Raw genomic sequence first — 16,185 nt, forward strand, 5'->3', positions numbered from 1 at the left:
CATTATCTACTGGTGGGCTGCTATGAGTCTAGAATCTGTTTGAAATGGTTTCTCTCAGATGTTAATAATTCTAACACTTCTTTGACCAAAGAACTAACTTGTATACACACTCTGTTTTCCCTGACATGGCATACTGTCCTGAATTTTCCACTTGGTTGATTGGATGCATCCGTTAAGAGGGGCCTGGGGAGATGCCTCTGAGATCAAGAACACTTGCTGCTCTTGCAGAAGACATGGGTTCAATCCCAGGCACCCACATTAGGTGGCTCAGAATTGCCCAGAACTCCAGTTCCAGGGTAACCAATGCCCTAACGTAGCCTCCATGGTCACCACGTACTTATGTGGTATACATAAACATATGTAGGCATATACTCATACACATAAAAATAAATAAACCTTAGGAAACAAAAATATCTACAGCGAAGCTGTGGGAGGATTCAACTCATTTAATAGCCTTCAGTGACACAACACATTCTATGAAACTCTGGATGACCTGGAGCTATACAAGGAGACCAGGCTAAAGTCTTGAAAATAATTGCTACCCAGAGAACAAATAGCGTTGCAAAGACTCTCTGGTCCTGTCACGTCAAGGCCACATGGTCACAGGTAAGAGTCTACGTCATAGCATCAGGCCATCGACATTTTAAGCTCTTTGGATCCAGGAAGCCATTCAGGTACAAACCAGCTTTATAAAGCAGCAACACCCCACAGCTGACTCACACACTTATGCCTCTCAGGATTACAAAGCCCCTGGCGTGAGCTTTGTAGCGAGTGACGGCTTATTTCCAAAGCAGCAGAAAATGTTTGCGTTTCCGCTCTTCCCCGTTGTACCTGTGACTAGTGTGTCTCCATACAAGGCCTTGAACTCATTGAATCTGCTTCCATCGACGATTCTAGCAATGACCTAAGAGGAAAAGAACAATGCTCCTGAGTGATGACATCACAAAAGCATGTCTGCAGGGACTGACGTTACTCAAAGGGAAGGCAGTTCACAGCGATGTCACATTCAGTCTCCTGCTACATGGAAAAGCTCTTCAGAATTTTCCTCGACATGTACAAGGTCAGTGCCTGGGCTCATCCCGAGCTGTGATGTTTATGGTGTACATAAACAAATGGAGGCAAACACACGTACACATAAATAAAGAAGCCTTAGGAAACAAAAATTATCGACCGGGAGGCTGTCGGAAGACTGAACTCATTCAACAGCCTTCTGGGAAACTGGATGAGCTGAAGCCAAATAAGGAGACAAAGGCTAAAGTCTTGGAGCCACGCAGAGGGCTGGAGGCTAAGCCCAGAGCTCTAGGGGGCCCCAGCACTGCCCCCCCAAACAGTCCATAAAGCTCTCTAAGCCTGTTTGTGACCCCACCCTCAATAGCGGATTACGTTTAAAAGGTATTAACTAAAGCACCAATTAAAAAACAGTCATTGTTACTGTTAAGCCTCTAAATATTCATTAAGTCTCAGTATGAGCCAGTTGAAAGACAGGCTACATATATTAATCTAAAAGGAGCAGAGATTTCTAGAGAGTTTATCTTTGAGTTTCAGATACCACAGAAGTCTTTCAGTAGAGCGCATGCTCAGAACGCTTGAGGCTCAGACTCCAATCCTGTTGCCCAAGAAGCCTGTTACGCGCTTCTCTTGAAGCCATATAAGATGGTGCGCATGAATCCAAGACACTCACGCTCCCTTAGCTGAAAAATGAGGGGCTCATCCCAGCATCTCTCCTTGCAGAAAGTGAAAGCTGACTTTAAATTACTTTTTAGTTATTTCCCTAAATATGGGAGCAAAACAATTTTTTGGTCTTGCAGACCTTGTGAAGTGATCCTTTTGACAATGAACACATCACAGCGTCATTCTTCCGCCTAAAGGTGAAGCTCCCCAGAGGCTCCAGAAATTCAGGGCCACTTCGTTTAAGATAACCTTGGGCAGGCTTTATAACTGTCGCCACTCTTCAGAAACCAATGCTTGGAAAGGCTGGGTCCCCGCTGCACTTGACTGAGAAAATCAACCCCAGAGGTCAGGTTGTCCTGTCTCACCACAGCTGCGTGTGCTATGGAGACCTTTCTGTGAGGCTTATTTATTACAGAGAGAATGGAAACACCGTAGCAAATGACCAGCAAAAAGCAAAGGCTAGAAGGTTTCCACTGAGGCGCAGTAAGAAGTCTGCGAAGCGAGGGCTTGGCGCCCGCTGGTTCTCTACCTCCGATGCTGAGAATCCGTACTCGGTAAATGCTGTCAGGTCAGTAAAGAAGTGGCTGTTCTAGAAGACAGTTCTCAGACATCTCGGCAGGTCGTGAACACCAGGGTTTTCTGTCAGGCCAAAAAGTAACTCTAAACTCTGTAGCAGAGCCACATTGCTAAAGTGGAATTTCTATAAAATCCAAGACTTAACAGTAGTAACAAAGTATTGGAAACATCTCCACAGTGCAACCAGCACCTCACTGATTCACACAAAAACAAAGAAACAAAACACAAGTCTGTATATCATGTTGCCAGATACCACTTTGGGAATTGAGAGCTAGTCATAGAGAAATGGTCACTAAGGGGATTTTTGGGTATACATGTAATTTATACCAGAAAAAGTAGAATTTAAAAAAATTATATACACAGGGGAAGGGGATTAAACATGTATACACATACACATACCAAAAATACATTATTATGTATTAGAAATAAATGTGTGTGTGTGTGTAGCTATCCTCATCCAGGAGGACTTGTTCTATGTCCATATCCAAATCCACAGATGCTGAAGTCCCTTGCACAGAATGCCTTAATACTTGCATATCATCTACGTGGACTCCTTGAAACTCTGAAACATCTCTGGATTACTTCTGAGTGACAGAAGGCAAAGGTCCCATATGATCAGCTGCAATACTATTCTACACTGTTTAGGGAAGAATGACAAGAAAATAATCTGTACATGATCAATACGGAAAAACACCCTTTTCAAGGAATTCTGAGCCGTGGTTAGTGGAATCTACGTACACAGAATCCCCAGATACGGAGAGCAAAATGTATATACAGATTAAGCCCAAAATATCAAAATATTAGCTGCTCTTTCTGAATGAGAGAACAAGCAATTTTAATTTATTTTCTGTGTTTTCTACCCACAGCACCTCCCCATAGCCAATACAAAATAGTCTTACAGTCAAGAGAGAAAGTAGCTTAAGATATTAAAGCCTCCAGCAAAGAATCTCAGTAAGACAATTTCCTAATTTAAAATGTATTCTGCCAGCTATCGAGAACTGAAGAAAATCAAAGCCTACACACTCTAAGCAAACACTGAAACTGCCACTCTAGGTTCCAGAAGGCTATGTCACAATCTGTAACCATAGCAACACCTCCAACTATAATTGTCTACTCTTTGCTAATGTCATACTGATCTAAAAAGGTATGTTTTCCTCTTCTAACAACTTACTGACATTTTGTCTATTTGGCGAAGTAAGAACATGGAGAGAAAATAGTTGAACATGGTGTGACCGCCCTCTGTCCTTCTTGCTGCCCACAATAGCATCAAGTCCCAGCCAGGAACAAACCAAGTTTCCTCCCGGTACAGCAAAACCTTCCCAACCACTGAGAGCCTTTCCTCATTTGCTATTTACTGTAGACAAGCAACACCGGGTGCGCCAGCCAGGACAGTGCTCCTGGATGTCACCACTCCTTACTAAGACCCACAGTTGTTCCTCTACATGAACAGAAACTTTAGAGGTGGCAGCCTGATTCACAGCTTGGACCCTACCTCCCACATACCTCTCGGACATCAAAGCTCCTCTTAAGATTCGCACCAACTATTCCATACAGTTCATCTGCGGGGAACAAGGGCTCTTCAGAAGGTTCAATCGTAACCTGTGGAAATTTAGGACATTTATTGCGATTAAGGACAAGATTTGTCACAGGACAAAGTGTTCCACAGAAAAAAAGGAAAGACAGAAAGATTTTTACTCACATCCAGTTTCTTCTGATAATTGAGACTCCTCACAACCTTCCTTGTTAAATGAAGGGCGTGGTGGTCATCCAAAGCATAGTGATCAGTGACTCCAGACTTTCTGCAGAGTAAAACACACTCTAATAATCAGAACCTGTAATTAAATGTAAGTCCCAAATACCCTGACCCGAGGAGGGTCACCTTTGCTTCCTTGAAAGTTGCTATCTTATCTTATTTTCATAATGATTTTGGCAAAATTGCATCATCCTTACAAAGAGCATCAACCTTATAAACCATCATCTTATAAAAAGAAAGTTAGAGGCACAGAAACTAGAACCAGCAGCAGCTGCATTAGAGCTCATGAGCATCTTGGATTTCTCACCCTGACTCGAAGGTTACAGGACTTGCTCATGGGACTTCTGTGAAGGCTCATCCTGTGTACATTAAGCAGAATCATGTGTGATGCCCAGACACACACAACATGCATTCACGGTGTAATTACAGGACAGCAGCAGTCAGCTACTGCTTTGGTGCAGACACCACAGTGGTCTCTCCTCTCTCAGACTGGTGAGCTGCCTTCCTTCCAAGTCATATATAATGGTCTGCTCTCACTTGTAAACAAAAAGGCTCAAATACACCAACCCTTGGACAAGAGGTAAAAATGGGAACAGATACCGTAGCTCTGTGGCTCTGAAGAGCAGTTCCAGCCCAAGAAGTAGCAGTGGCTATTTCAGATACAACTTTACTCGGCTTTCATTCACATGCGCTCGCTCTCCCCCCACTTCAGCTTTCCTCCCTCCTTCCTTCCTTTCTTTCTTACAGTTGAGAGTCTCTCTCTCTCTCTCTCTCTCTCTCTCTCTCTCTCTCTCTCTGTCTGTCCCTCCCTCAGCTTCCCCCTCCTTCTTCCTTCTTTCCTCCCTCCATTCCTCTCTCTCTCTCTCTCTTTCTCTCTCTCTCTCTCTCTCTCTCTCTCTCTCTCTCTCTCTCTCTCTCTCTCACAAATAAAGTTGGAGTTTATTAAGGTTTACCTAAGGACCAGAGACACAGATCTCTGTCAAGAGCCCTGGATGAGGCCCTTCCAGAGGACCAGGGTTAGTTCCCATCACAAGTCACAACAGTCTGCCTCTGGTTTCAGGGGACTTAACACCATCTTCTTGTCTCCATGAACAGCAAGCAAGCATATAGTACACAGACATACATGTAGGCAAAACATTCATATATGTAAATTATTTTTAAAATTAAGGAAAAAGCTTTAAATTAAGATTCATAATACAGACATTCAGAGACAGTATATCCCCAAGTGTGGGTGTGAACTTCCCAGAAGACAGCTGCAGGCTGAAAAGATGACTCCATGAGTAAAAACACTTGTGTGAGCATGAGGACCAGTGTTCAAAACCCCAGAATGCACATAAATAAATCTCCAGAACACACATAAAAGCAGGATGTGCCATATAAGAACCTGTGTTCCCAATACTCTGCGACTCAGGAGGCAGAGACAGGTAAGTCCCTGGAAGCCTGTACCAGCTAGCCTGGCAGACAGAAGGACCGACACCCAGAGCTGTCCTCACCTCATTGCATCATGCATACAAGACCACAGTCACACACATAAATGTGGGACAACGTACACTCAAAGGAGAGAAGTATTTGTTAATAAAACGCATTTAAAAATGTGTAATGCCACGCTGGGTGTGCTGGTGCACACCTTTAATCACACCATTCCAGAAGCAGAGGCAGGTGGATCTCTGTGAATCTGAGGCCAGCCTGATTTACACAGTGAGTTCTAGGAGAGCCAGTGACACATAACAGAGAGACTCTGTCTCAAAAACAAACAAACTACAACAAAAATAGTACATTTAGAAAAAATATATAGCAGGAAAAAATGCGCAGAATTTTGGTTCATTGAATATGTGGTGGTTTGAAGAGGAATAGCTCCCATAGACTCATGTGCTTGAATGCTCATGAGTCTAGGAAGTGGGCGTGGACTAGTAGTGGGTGTGGCCTTGTTGGAGTAGGTGTGGCCTTGTTGGAAGAAGCGTGTTACTATGGGGGTGAGCTTTGAGGTCACCTATGCTCAAGCTACACCCAGTGTGGTACAGTCTCCTACAGCTTTGAGATCAAGATAGAACTCTCAGCTGACTCTCCAGCCCCATGTCTGCCTGCACACTCCTCGCCATGACAATAATGGATTAAACCTTTGAAACTGTAAGACAACCCTAATTATTTTCCTTTATAAGAGTTGCCCTGGTCATGTCTCTTCACAGCAACAAAACTCAAACTATGACAGTATGTGTAAACCACTACAGTTTTAAAATCTCGTCTATGGAATTGGTCTAGCTTTTAAAAGTTGTTCTGGTGTCCTAAACAAAAGCAGAGACCACATTTATTCCTCCAGAGCACACAGGGCAAACCTCTCCAGCTCCTAAATAGATTTTACAGCCCAGATTAGCTCAAAACACCTCACACATAATGGCAGCTATGGCTACCGACTCCTAGTTGTGATTCTGTAGAAATGGGAGCAGAAAAAAGATTCTAATTCATCCTTAAATTCAATGCTTTTCTATGAAAGACAGCTAAAATTTGCCATAACAGGAAAGAGAGGTCTTGGATGAGACACTATGTAAATCTTTGTTTAAAATTAACCCTTTATGATGACTAAGCCAAAACCAATAGGGAAAGGACAGAGAACCCAAAGAGTTTGTAACTAGTCTTGTGTTTCTTTTTAAATTACTTTGTAACTAGTCTTATGTTTCTTTTCTAATTGAAACAGGCAGTCTTCCTTAGCCTGTGTTTGGAATTACGGCTTTAACGTTGATTTTTGTGTATTTTACTTACTCATTTGAGTGTGTGTGTGTGTGTGTGTGTGTGTGTGTGTGTGGTGTGCCAAGGTCCAAAAGCCAGGGTCAGAGAAGAACTTTCAGGAGTTGGCTCTCTCTCCACCAGGGATCCGGGTCTAGAACCCATGTTGTCCAGCTTTTGAGGCAAGCTTTTCAACCAGCTGCTGGCCCAACCCTATTTTTTCCAAAAGCTGTCACCACCTTATCATTTCCCCATGACTGTCAACAGATCGTCACAGACAACAAGAAGTAACGCTAACAGTATTTGTTGAGCACTGAGGAGGGTTCTGTTCCAATCTTTGCCTTACGCAGCAGCAGAGGGGCCTCACAAAAGTTAATCACCTCCGCTAAGTCACAAGGGCAACCAGGGAGACAAACAGAAGCTAAATTCCAAAGTCCATACACTGAGTAAGGAAGACTACCTATAGCTTCACCCTTTTAAAACTGCTAAAATGTAGTAGTAGTAGTAGTAGTAGTAGTAGTAGTAATAATAATAATAATAATAATAATAATGTTCCCCAAATATTACCTTCTTCTCTCCCTCCTGACTGAACAACAAACACAGATCCAGTTTGTCCTATGGCCTGATCACAGCTTTTCTTCCTTCAGTCAGGTCTCTCCAGACAGAAGCAACACCACGGCCAAGCAGATGCCCTGCCAGTCTTGTGTTATAGTTACAAACTGGGCAGCTGCATGGCAGTACTGCCCAGAGCCCCCAAAGCAGAGCTCCCTGAAACACTCAAGTGTCTCCCCCAACTCAGGCAGAGCAGGTCTGGAAACGTTGCTGACCATGCAAATCCACACTAGGAAGTCGCGCACCGTTTCTGTTAGCCTTTAGGAAGACTGGAAGCCTGACTGCGCACTTACTTTGTAGTCACGTAACTTGTTTGTCTCTCTAGCCAGCTGAATTAAACTCTAAGTTCTTGAGGGCAAGGACTAGGTCTGAAATTGTTCTGTATCACTGATAACAACAGTCAGTCAGCTGGTGATGGTGGCACATGCCTTTGATCCCAGCCCTCAGGAAGTAGAGGCAGGCGGATCTCTGAGTTTCAGGCCAGCCTGGTCTGCAGAGCCAGTTCCAGGACAGCCAGGGCTACACAGAGAAACCCTGTCTCGGGAAAAAAAAAGAAAAAGAAAGCCCAAAACAGCAAAAAGAAAGTCCAATGCAATCAACAAACGCCCAAGAAGTGCTGAACAAGAGGAGTGAGGGGATGTGGAGATGAAGGCTCCTTCAGCGCGTCAAAAGGTGCTGCCTTTTGTAGAGAGGAATCCAGCCTTTCTCCTTCCACGGTCACTGGGCTCCTTGGGTTAGGAGGACACAGAACAGAGGACTTCTCATCCCTGACTGAGGGTCTGGTCCACCTGCCCTTTAACACAGTGCTGAGTCCCTGTGAGCTTTCAGGGTGGGTGACCTGTAGTCTGAAAGATGTTTCCTAAAAGGATCCTGCCCTCGTAGCCAAGTGTCTGCTAAGCAACGTCTCAAGCACCCCTGAGTTCTCAGGCCTACAGAAATGTCTGACCCCCGCTCCAGTTCCAAATCTGCTCCCAACCCCACCTCATGTTATTGTCTCAAATATTGGGGGATGAAGTCATTTCCTGTCATCTTCATCATCTTCTGTATCCTTCGTAGGTAATCCACCAGGTCCCTCAGTTCCTTTTGGACAATAAGATCATGGCTGATATATAACAAGCATCCAAATGAGGTTTGTTAAATCAACGAGAAACTGCCTTTTAGGCCTCAGTGAGAAGCTGAGGTGCTGTGCTTTGGTGACATGTGTGCTCCCACTGGAAGGGATATAAAGAAGATCAGCCTAGCTCCTGTGCTGACATGAGCTCAGAGGACAAGGGTGCTTTCTCTGAGCCTGACAACCTGAATCAATTTCCAGAACCCACATGGCAAATGGGGAGGAGGGGGACTTGACTCTCACAAGCTATGCTGTGACCCCCACATGTCGTCATGGCATGTGCACACTCACATACATGAATGCATTCACACTTGCCCACGCACAAACGCACAGTAAGGGTGGTTGGTTCATCTGTTTGTTTTTAAGCAGCTAACGCTCTCACTGGGAACAGTTCTTCAGTTCAGAGAACTGAACCCAGAGCAGCTGACTGGAAACAAGGGAAGCGGAAGGAAAAAACAATGTACAACTTCCTTTAAGCAAACACAGCGGCCACTGATCCTAAAAGGTGACAACTGCTCTTGCTTCACCTGCAGTGTAGGTCAGCACCGCCGAGATCCTCAGCGGACACCTCTTCGCCAGTAGCTGCCTTCACCTATGAGGATAAAAGCCACAGTGAGACCGGTCCATGAGCAATACTAACAAACACATTGCTTTAGCTGACTACACCTACAGTCTTCCTTCCACGGAGCTCAAGGCCAAGGTGTTTTCCCATCCTACCTCCAGGGAAAGTGAGAGATTATTATCCCCAGTCTGCAGAAGGGAAACCTAAAGCCAGATTTACTGAGAGCTGCCCACAGATCTGCACAGCTGATGGAGTCTGGGGTCTCACTCTCCTCATGATACTGCCCAGCGCCTCAAACCCGCTGTGTACAGTCATCTCTTACAGATAGATCCCTTTCTTTCACCCACCTGGCCAGCTCCCTCTTGGCCTGCAGGAGTCCTCATGGTGATGACACTCTATGGTATTAACCATGTAATGGTGGCCTAGCTAAGGGTCCAAGAAGAGAATCTCACTACACATCTACATGCAACTTTCTGGTCTGTATTCCAGCACTCTATATATTTCTGCTATCAGCTCTATACTGTGGGTTCCTCGGGAGATCCATTCATCTTCAAGTAATAACCAGAGCTATAAAATCCAGTTATTTTATCTTTAAAGTGAGAAAAAAAAATTCACCTACATAAGTTACCCAAATCTATGGTCTGACAGACTGGAGCCAAGAAAAGGAAGAAAATCAAGCAATAAATCAAGAATGACTTAACGATAGCCCAAGAAACTATAACAAGAAAATGAAGGAAATATCACTTAGAACTAAACACTGACCTCATCTGGGAAAAAACTGTTTGTTGAGTCCCACTTATTGGACTTACTAATCTGTTTCTTGAGATAAAAATAAAAAAGATTTTATTAAAATAATGAGAATTAACATACAGCTCAGAGATAGCAATTCTTCACTGTGTCAAAAGCTCTCTTTTAAATAAAATATCTTTCCACAGAGAGTGGCAATTAAGATTTTCACCTCCAATTATCACACCCTCAGAAGTTAATTATTGGTTCTCTTTCAAAAAAAAAAATCAGTGCTGAATGGTTTTCAGTCCAGACAATAACTAATTATAAGAAATGTCTGAATATTTAAAGTTACAAAAAGAGATAAACAACAGATATACTATATTTGTTCTCAGGAATCTGACTAATTTCCAGTGGGGAAAAATAGGGCTGTCATCAGTTAATAGTTATTGAACGCCCACAACATGCCTGATGCTGTGATTGGTTCAGTGACACAAGTCAGAAACAATAAAAGGGGTTCATTCTAGTAAACACCAAGCTGGGGAGGAAAAGGAGACATCAGAACAGAAAGTTCCCCCAAGCCTCCGCTTAGTCATTTGCTTCAACCACACTAAGCTACTTGGACTAACAGTGCCCAAACCCCACCTTTCAAAGCCTCTTCCCAGCTGCCTACAAACAACTGTCAAGATATGGAATTCTCAGTGTATGGGGTTTCAGATTCTTCCTCCCCTAAACATTAGTCTCTCATGGACCAATGACAGAGGTTCAGATGTGGAGAACTCCAGGTTTGCATGGCCACTGAGTTGAATTAAATCTGAATCCATGGGTAGACCTCGAGGAACCCTTCTAAAACACTGGGTGTTACACCAGCACCACATCATGAATCCTCCCAACAGAAAATTTCAAATGCCACTCATACCTTTCCCTTTTAGAGGTCTGTACCCCTCACAGTGCAAAGGTAAATGCTGAGAATACTTTCATGAACCAAGGAGACCTACCACAAAGAGCATGGGAAATAATAACAGCTAAGACAACTAACATTTGAAAATAACATTGGTGTAATGCCACAGTTCAAGTACCAGCTCCTTCTGGTCTGCCTTATCTTCCAAAACTGTTACTAGAAATCACTTAGGAGAATATTTATTTTGCATGAAAATGAGCTCTTACTAGTAACTGACATGCCTTCGGACCCACAACTGTCAAGCATACATTTCAAAGGCCTTTTTTGTTTGTTTGTTTTGTTTTGTAATCATGTAGTCATTACTCTCAGAAGAAGCTCCATTCAGCAGTGGACAGCCCCCTTCCTCCCTCCCCCTAGACCCTGACAGCCACTATTCCACTTTCTAGATCATGAATTTGGAACCCTTAAATATTTACAAAAGAGACATCACGGTTTTGCGTGTCCCATCTATACTATGGAGACCTTTCTATGTTTGAATCATGTTTTATTGCATGTATGTTATAGTTGTATAATTTTTTATACTATTAGATATTCTCGGGTTTTTCTGTACATAGCATATTCTGTAGTAAGGCACATGATTTCCTGACTCAAGAGCTAGGTCCATTAGCATGCTAACACAACAAATGCATTACTGAGAACCTCTACCATGGAGTCAACCAATAGGAAGTAAAGACCAGTGAGCTGTACCCAGCCCTGTTCTCAGAAGGACTCGAGACTTAGAGTTTAATTCTATGTGGCTACCCTACTGAAATCTGTGTGTGCATGTGTGCAATGAGTATGCACATGTACATGTAAGTGTGTGCACTTGTATATGAGGTCAGAGTTCAAACTCAAGTATCATTCCTTAGGAGACATTCACTTTGGTTTTGGAGACAGGGTCTTTCAGTGGAGCCTAGAGCTAACCGATCAGACTAGTCTGGTCGGCGAGCGCACTGGGATCCTTGGGTCTCTGCTTTTCTGGCACTGAGATTACAAGCACGTGCCACACGTGAAACCACTCCATGCTTTCTATGTGGGTATTAGAGATGAAACCCAGGTCCTTGTGCTTATGGAATGAGAACCTTACCAATGCAATATCCCCCAGACTCACAAAATTCTTAATCTTTGTACCAGGACTGGTGGCATATGTCTGTGATCCGAGCCCTTGAAAGATGGAGGCAGAAAGACTGCTTGAAATACATAATTCAAGACTCGTCTAATAGGACTTCAAACAACTTTAAGTTCATATTCATTCATATTCTCCTTTCTGTGTATGTGTGTGTATGTGTATGATGAATATTGCTACATGCTAAGCACATGTTTACTACCAAACTACACCCCAGCTTAATCTGAACTGCTGGCTGTATTGTCAGGTACAGCATTTTCATTCAAGTGTACCGTGTACTTTACTGACCCTCTCCTTCCTAATTCTCTTCCTCTTCTCAAATATCCCAAACTCCACCTTCTATTTCAGGTCATATATATTTCAATTTGTTGTGGGTGCTAGGGAACTGAATTCAGGGTTCCATGCTCCCACACTGCTGAATAAAACTCTACCACACACACACACACACATTTTCTTTATCCAGTTTTCGGCAGACAGACATCTAGGCTGATTCCATAAGTCAGCTACTGTGAATATTGCTGTGGTAAACACGGTATCTCAGCAGGTCTCCTGTAGCATGCTTACTGAGATCCCTTTTACATTCTTAGCAGCAGTACAGCTGGATGGCTCTGAGTCAGCATCTTTCTAGTCCACGTGGCCTCAGACTATACCCTCCTGCTTCTGCCTCCCAAGTGCTGGAACTGCTAGAGCATCATCACCATCTGGCTGAATTCCTAGTCTCTGAAATGTTCTAACTTTGAATCTGAGCTTTTAAAAAGATACCTAAGGGAACCAGGGAATACATCCTCAGGGCTTTGGCACCTCAGCCATTTCCTGGTCTGTCTCCTACAACCTCTCAGTCTTCCACCAATGTGTGTATGGCCAGGTCTTTGCCTACCACCTCCTTCCCAGCCCTACCTAGCCACTGTTATCACACATGCCCCAGGGGGACATAGCTATCAGAGGCAGGGTTTCAAGTCAGGGTGGAGCAAAGAAAGGCCCTGTCTCAGGGTGGCACCGTGAGCCATGTGCTCCAGCTGAGAAGGCAGGGGAGCAGGAGCTGGAAACTAGCCTTCCATTCCTTCCAGATCTGGGTGCCAAGCATACCCTGGCATAGGAGACATCTGCTTATAGGACTTCTATGCTCCCTATGAGGTCACTGCATCTGGGTTGTTTTGTTTATTTTTGTTTTGTTTTATGGAAAAAAGAAACTTTTTAAGGAAGAGATCTGAAACAAGATCTCATGTATCCCAGGCTGGCCTTGCTTTATGGCTGAGAATGACCTTAACCTTCTGACCTTCCTACCTCTACTTTCTAAATACTAGGAGCATAGCTGTGTGTCCTGACAGCCTGAAACACCTAGAACGAGCCAGGCATGTGAGAGTCTCAAATGAAAATACCTCTCACACCGTTTCTTCTGCTTTACATTTGTTATCACTTCTAGAATTTCATTGTGCCCGTGGAGAGCACATATGTGTATTTCCACAGATTCCCCCCGGAATCAGTAGACTATACATAACCCAGAGGAGTCAGATTCCTAAGAGTCAAAAAAGAGAATGGTGAGGCCAGATATGGCACATACTAATCCAAGCAGAAACAGACGAGTTCAAGGCCTGCCTGATCTACGTAGTGACTTCTAGACTAGTCAGGGTTACACACTGTGTCCCTGGGGGTGGGGTGGCGGGTGAGGACGAGCACTGGCGAGTATTTAAAGGGTTTATGTTGCAGGAATAAAACCTTCTAGAGCTAGATATGGCCACAGCTACAGGATAACGCAGATGTGATTAATGCGACTGAACTATGAAGACTGACAACATGGTGAACTGATGTGATGCGCTGTGCTCACCATATTTCTAAAGCATAGAACAGTCTCATATATTTAATGTCAATAAATCAATAATCAGTCAACCAAGAGTCTTATATTCTTACCAAGGGTGGTCCGGCCAAGAAGATGGTACCCTGCTTTTGTACAATGATGTTTTCATCGGCCATTGCAGGCACATACGCACCTCCTGCCGTACAGGAGCCCATGACCACAGCTATCTGCAAGGGGACACAGACAAGGCATGAAAAGAGACTCTAAGCGTGTATAGCGTGGCACTGGCACAACATCCATACAAACACAGCAGTGCCTAGGTGCTGCTAATAGCTGATCCCTAGATGTCATTTTAGAAATGGAGTCCTAAGGTGGTTCTTATTATAGCCTAGGCTAGCCCAGAACTCAGATCCTCTCGTCTTCTGATACTCCAGGCACACATTACTTAGCAACCGTAAATGAACTAGGATAGTATACTTTTTGTTGTTGTTTTAATTTATGTGTATATGTATATAGAGGTGAGTGTGTGTGTGTGTGTGTGTGTGTGTGTGTGTATGTGTGTGTGTGTGTGTGTGTGTGTGCATGGATAGATGGATGGATGGATGGATGGATGGATGGATGGATGGATAGATGGATGTGTGTATCCAAATATTTTGAGGAGGCACTAGAAAAGACCAGAAGAAGGCATCTGGTTCGATGAAGTGGGTGCTGGAAACTGAACTCTGTCCTCTGGAAGAGCATCAAGTACTGTTGACTACTATACTAAATCTCCAACTTCCCAGAATAGTGTCTCAACCTTCTGTACAAACCCTTCTGAATAGTTTATGTCTCACTCATCAGGAGAACACTGGCCTGATAAACTACCAGCCTGAGCAGCTAATGAAGGAAAGAAACCTATCACACCCACATCAATAAACCTCATCAGAGGGGAACTAATAACACTGTACCTAGATAATCACTGAGCTCCCGGGGACATTAAATAATGTTTGAATGAGTATTATTAGTATTTTGTGCTAGTACAAATATAGTATCTTTTAAATATAAAAAAACTAATATTAACATCTGCATCTTAAAAGTCCACTCAAATGGCTGAGGAGATGGCTCAGCTGGCAACGTGGTTCCAATACCCGTGTAAGTAAGCTAGGCATGGTCTACCAGTGTGGGAGGCAAAGAAAGCTGGGTTGCTGGCCTCACTGCTCTGCTGGCCAAGTCAAATTGGTGAATTCAGTGAAAGTGAATGACCTTACACCCCACCCCCCAAAAAAGAAACAAGGATTAGCAAGATGGTCTTCGTTGTGAAAGTGCTTCCGGTGCTTCCAGCTCAACCTGAGCAGGAACTGTCCAAATTTCCAGCTCCCATGGAAAAAGCCAGACATAACTCTAAATGTCCATAACCCAGCACAGAAGACTAGATCCCGTTCCGGTTGCGGCGCTTGGGGAGACACGGGGGTGGGGGGTGGGGGGGGAGGGCGGCTGGCGCAGCCGAGCCGGATCCGGATGCGGCCGGTGCTGTGACCCGCAGGGAGACTGACTCGCCGGGACAGGAGCTTGGTCCGCTCCAGTGTGGGTTTTGCTATTTGAAGACTGAGCTCAGTCTTTACTAGAAAGATGAAACCTGATGAAACTCCGATGTTTGACCCAAGTTTGCTCAAAGAAGTGGACTGGAGTCAGAACACAGCTGTCTTTTCTCCAGCCATTTCTCCAACACATCCTGGAGAAGGCTTGGTTTTTGAGGCCTCTCCTGTACTGCAGACTTAAATAAAGGTTTTTTTAAGGTACTGGGTCAGTTGACAGAGACTGGCGTCGTCAGCCCGAAGCAGTTCATGAAATCTTTCAAGCATATGAAGAAGTCTGGGGATTACTATGTTACAGTTGTAGAAGATGTGACCCTAGGACAAATTGTGGCTACAACAACTCTGATAATAGAATATAAATGTATCCATTCCTGTGCTAAGAGAGCGAGAGAAGAAGATGAGGTTGTTAGTGACCAGTGCAGAGGGAAGCAGCTCAGCAAACTGTTACTGTCAGCTCTTACTTTGCTAAGCAAGAAACCGAACTGTTACGAGATCACCCTTGAATGCCAACCACAAAATGTCGACTCTACAAAAAGTCTGACTATACAGTTTATAGTAATTATCTGAAGAAAATTACATGTGTTGGAGGTTCCTAAAGTAAAAACCGACATCAAGAGGCCAATGCTACAAGGCTTTACTGTAGAGTTCACTTTAGTTGCTGCACCCCAGAGAGCGCCCTCCTGCCTAGACTGAAGCAGTGCTGTGTGTGCCCGTGGGGTGATGGGAGGAGGCCTGCGGCTGCTGGAGCACACATCAGAAGGGGGTGACTTTTTCAACCAAAGGAATATATCTTCAACTTGAATCTTTTCTTGCATTGCATTTTTCTAAAGTTTGTCTTCATTTCTTGGTAGTCAAGAGTATGGTTATGTCTGCTCTGTGCTGCTCATTTTAAATATATGTGTATATACTGAATGAGGGTGTTTCTTACCATAAAATTATTCCTGTCTCATGTATCTATAGACCTAAGGTGCACCATTTCCCACATTACAGGGAGCTGGACACTTCTGTCATGACCACC

At 43.9% G+C, this 16,185-nt stretch overlaps 1 protein-coding gene and 1 pseudogene across 2 annotated transcripts in view; one reads left to right on the forward strand and one right to left on the reverse strand.

Annotated features, from left to right (window-relative positions):
* Window positions 1-16,185, reverse strand: part of MCCC2 (methylcrotonyl-CoA carboxylase subunit 2) — a 65,101-nt gene that overhangs the window by 13,715 nt on the left and 35,201 nt on the right. The window contains exons 7-11 of the mRNA XM_080925034.1: window positions 13,707-13,820; window positions 8,972-9,036; window positions 3,947-4,046; window positions 3,751-3,846; window positions 832-904 (exon numbers count right to left, since the gene is read on the reverse strand). Of these exons, the coding sequence (XP_080781160.1) occupies window positions 832-904; window positions 3,751-3,846; window positions 3,947-4,046; window positions 8,972-9,036; window positions 13,707-13,820 (448 nt within the window). The remainder of the gene's footprint in view (window positions 1-831; window positions 905-3,750; window positions 3,847-3,946; window positions 4,047-8,971; window positions 9,037-13,706; window positions 13,821-16,185) is intronic.
* On the forward strand, window positions 15,202-15,768 carry LOC308426811 (glucosamine 6-phosphate N-acetyltransferase-like; annotated as a pseudogene). Its single transcript has one exon. The product of its transcript is annotated as a glucosamine 6-phosphate N-acetyltransferase-like (transcript).

This window comes from Micromys minutus (genome assembly GCF_963924665.1).
Source record: "Micromys minutus genome assembly, chromosome: 11".
In the NCBI taxonomy this organism is placed as follows: domain Eukaryota; kingdom Metazoa; phylum Chordata; class Mammalia; order Rodentia; family Muridae; genus Micromys; species Micromys minutus.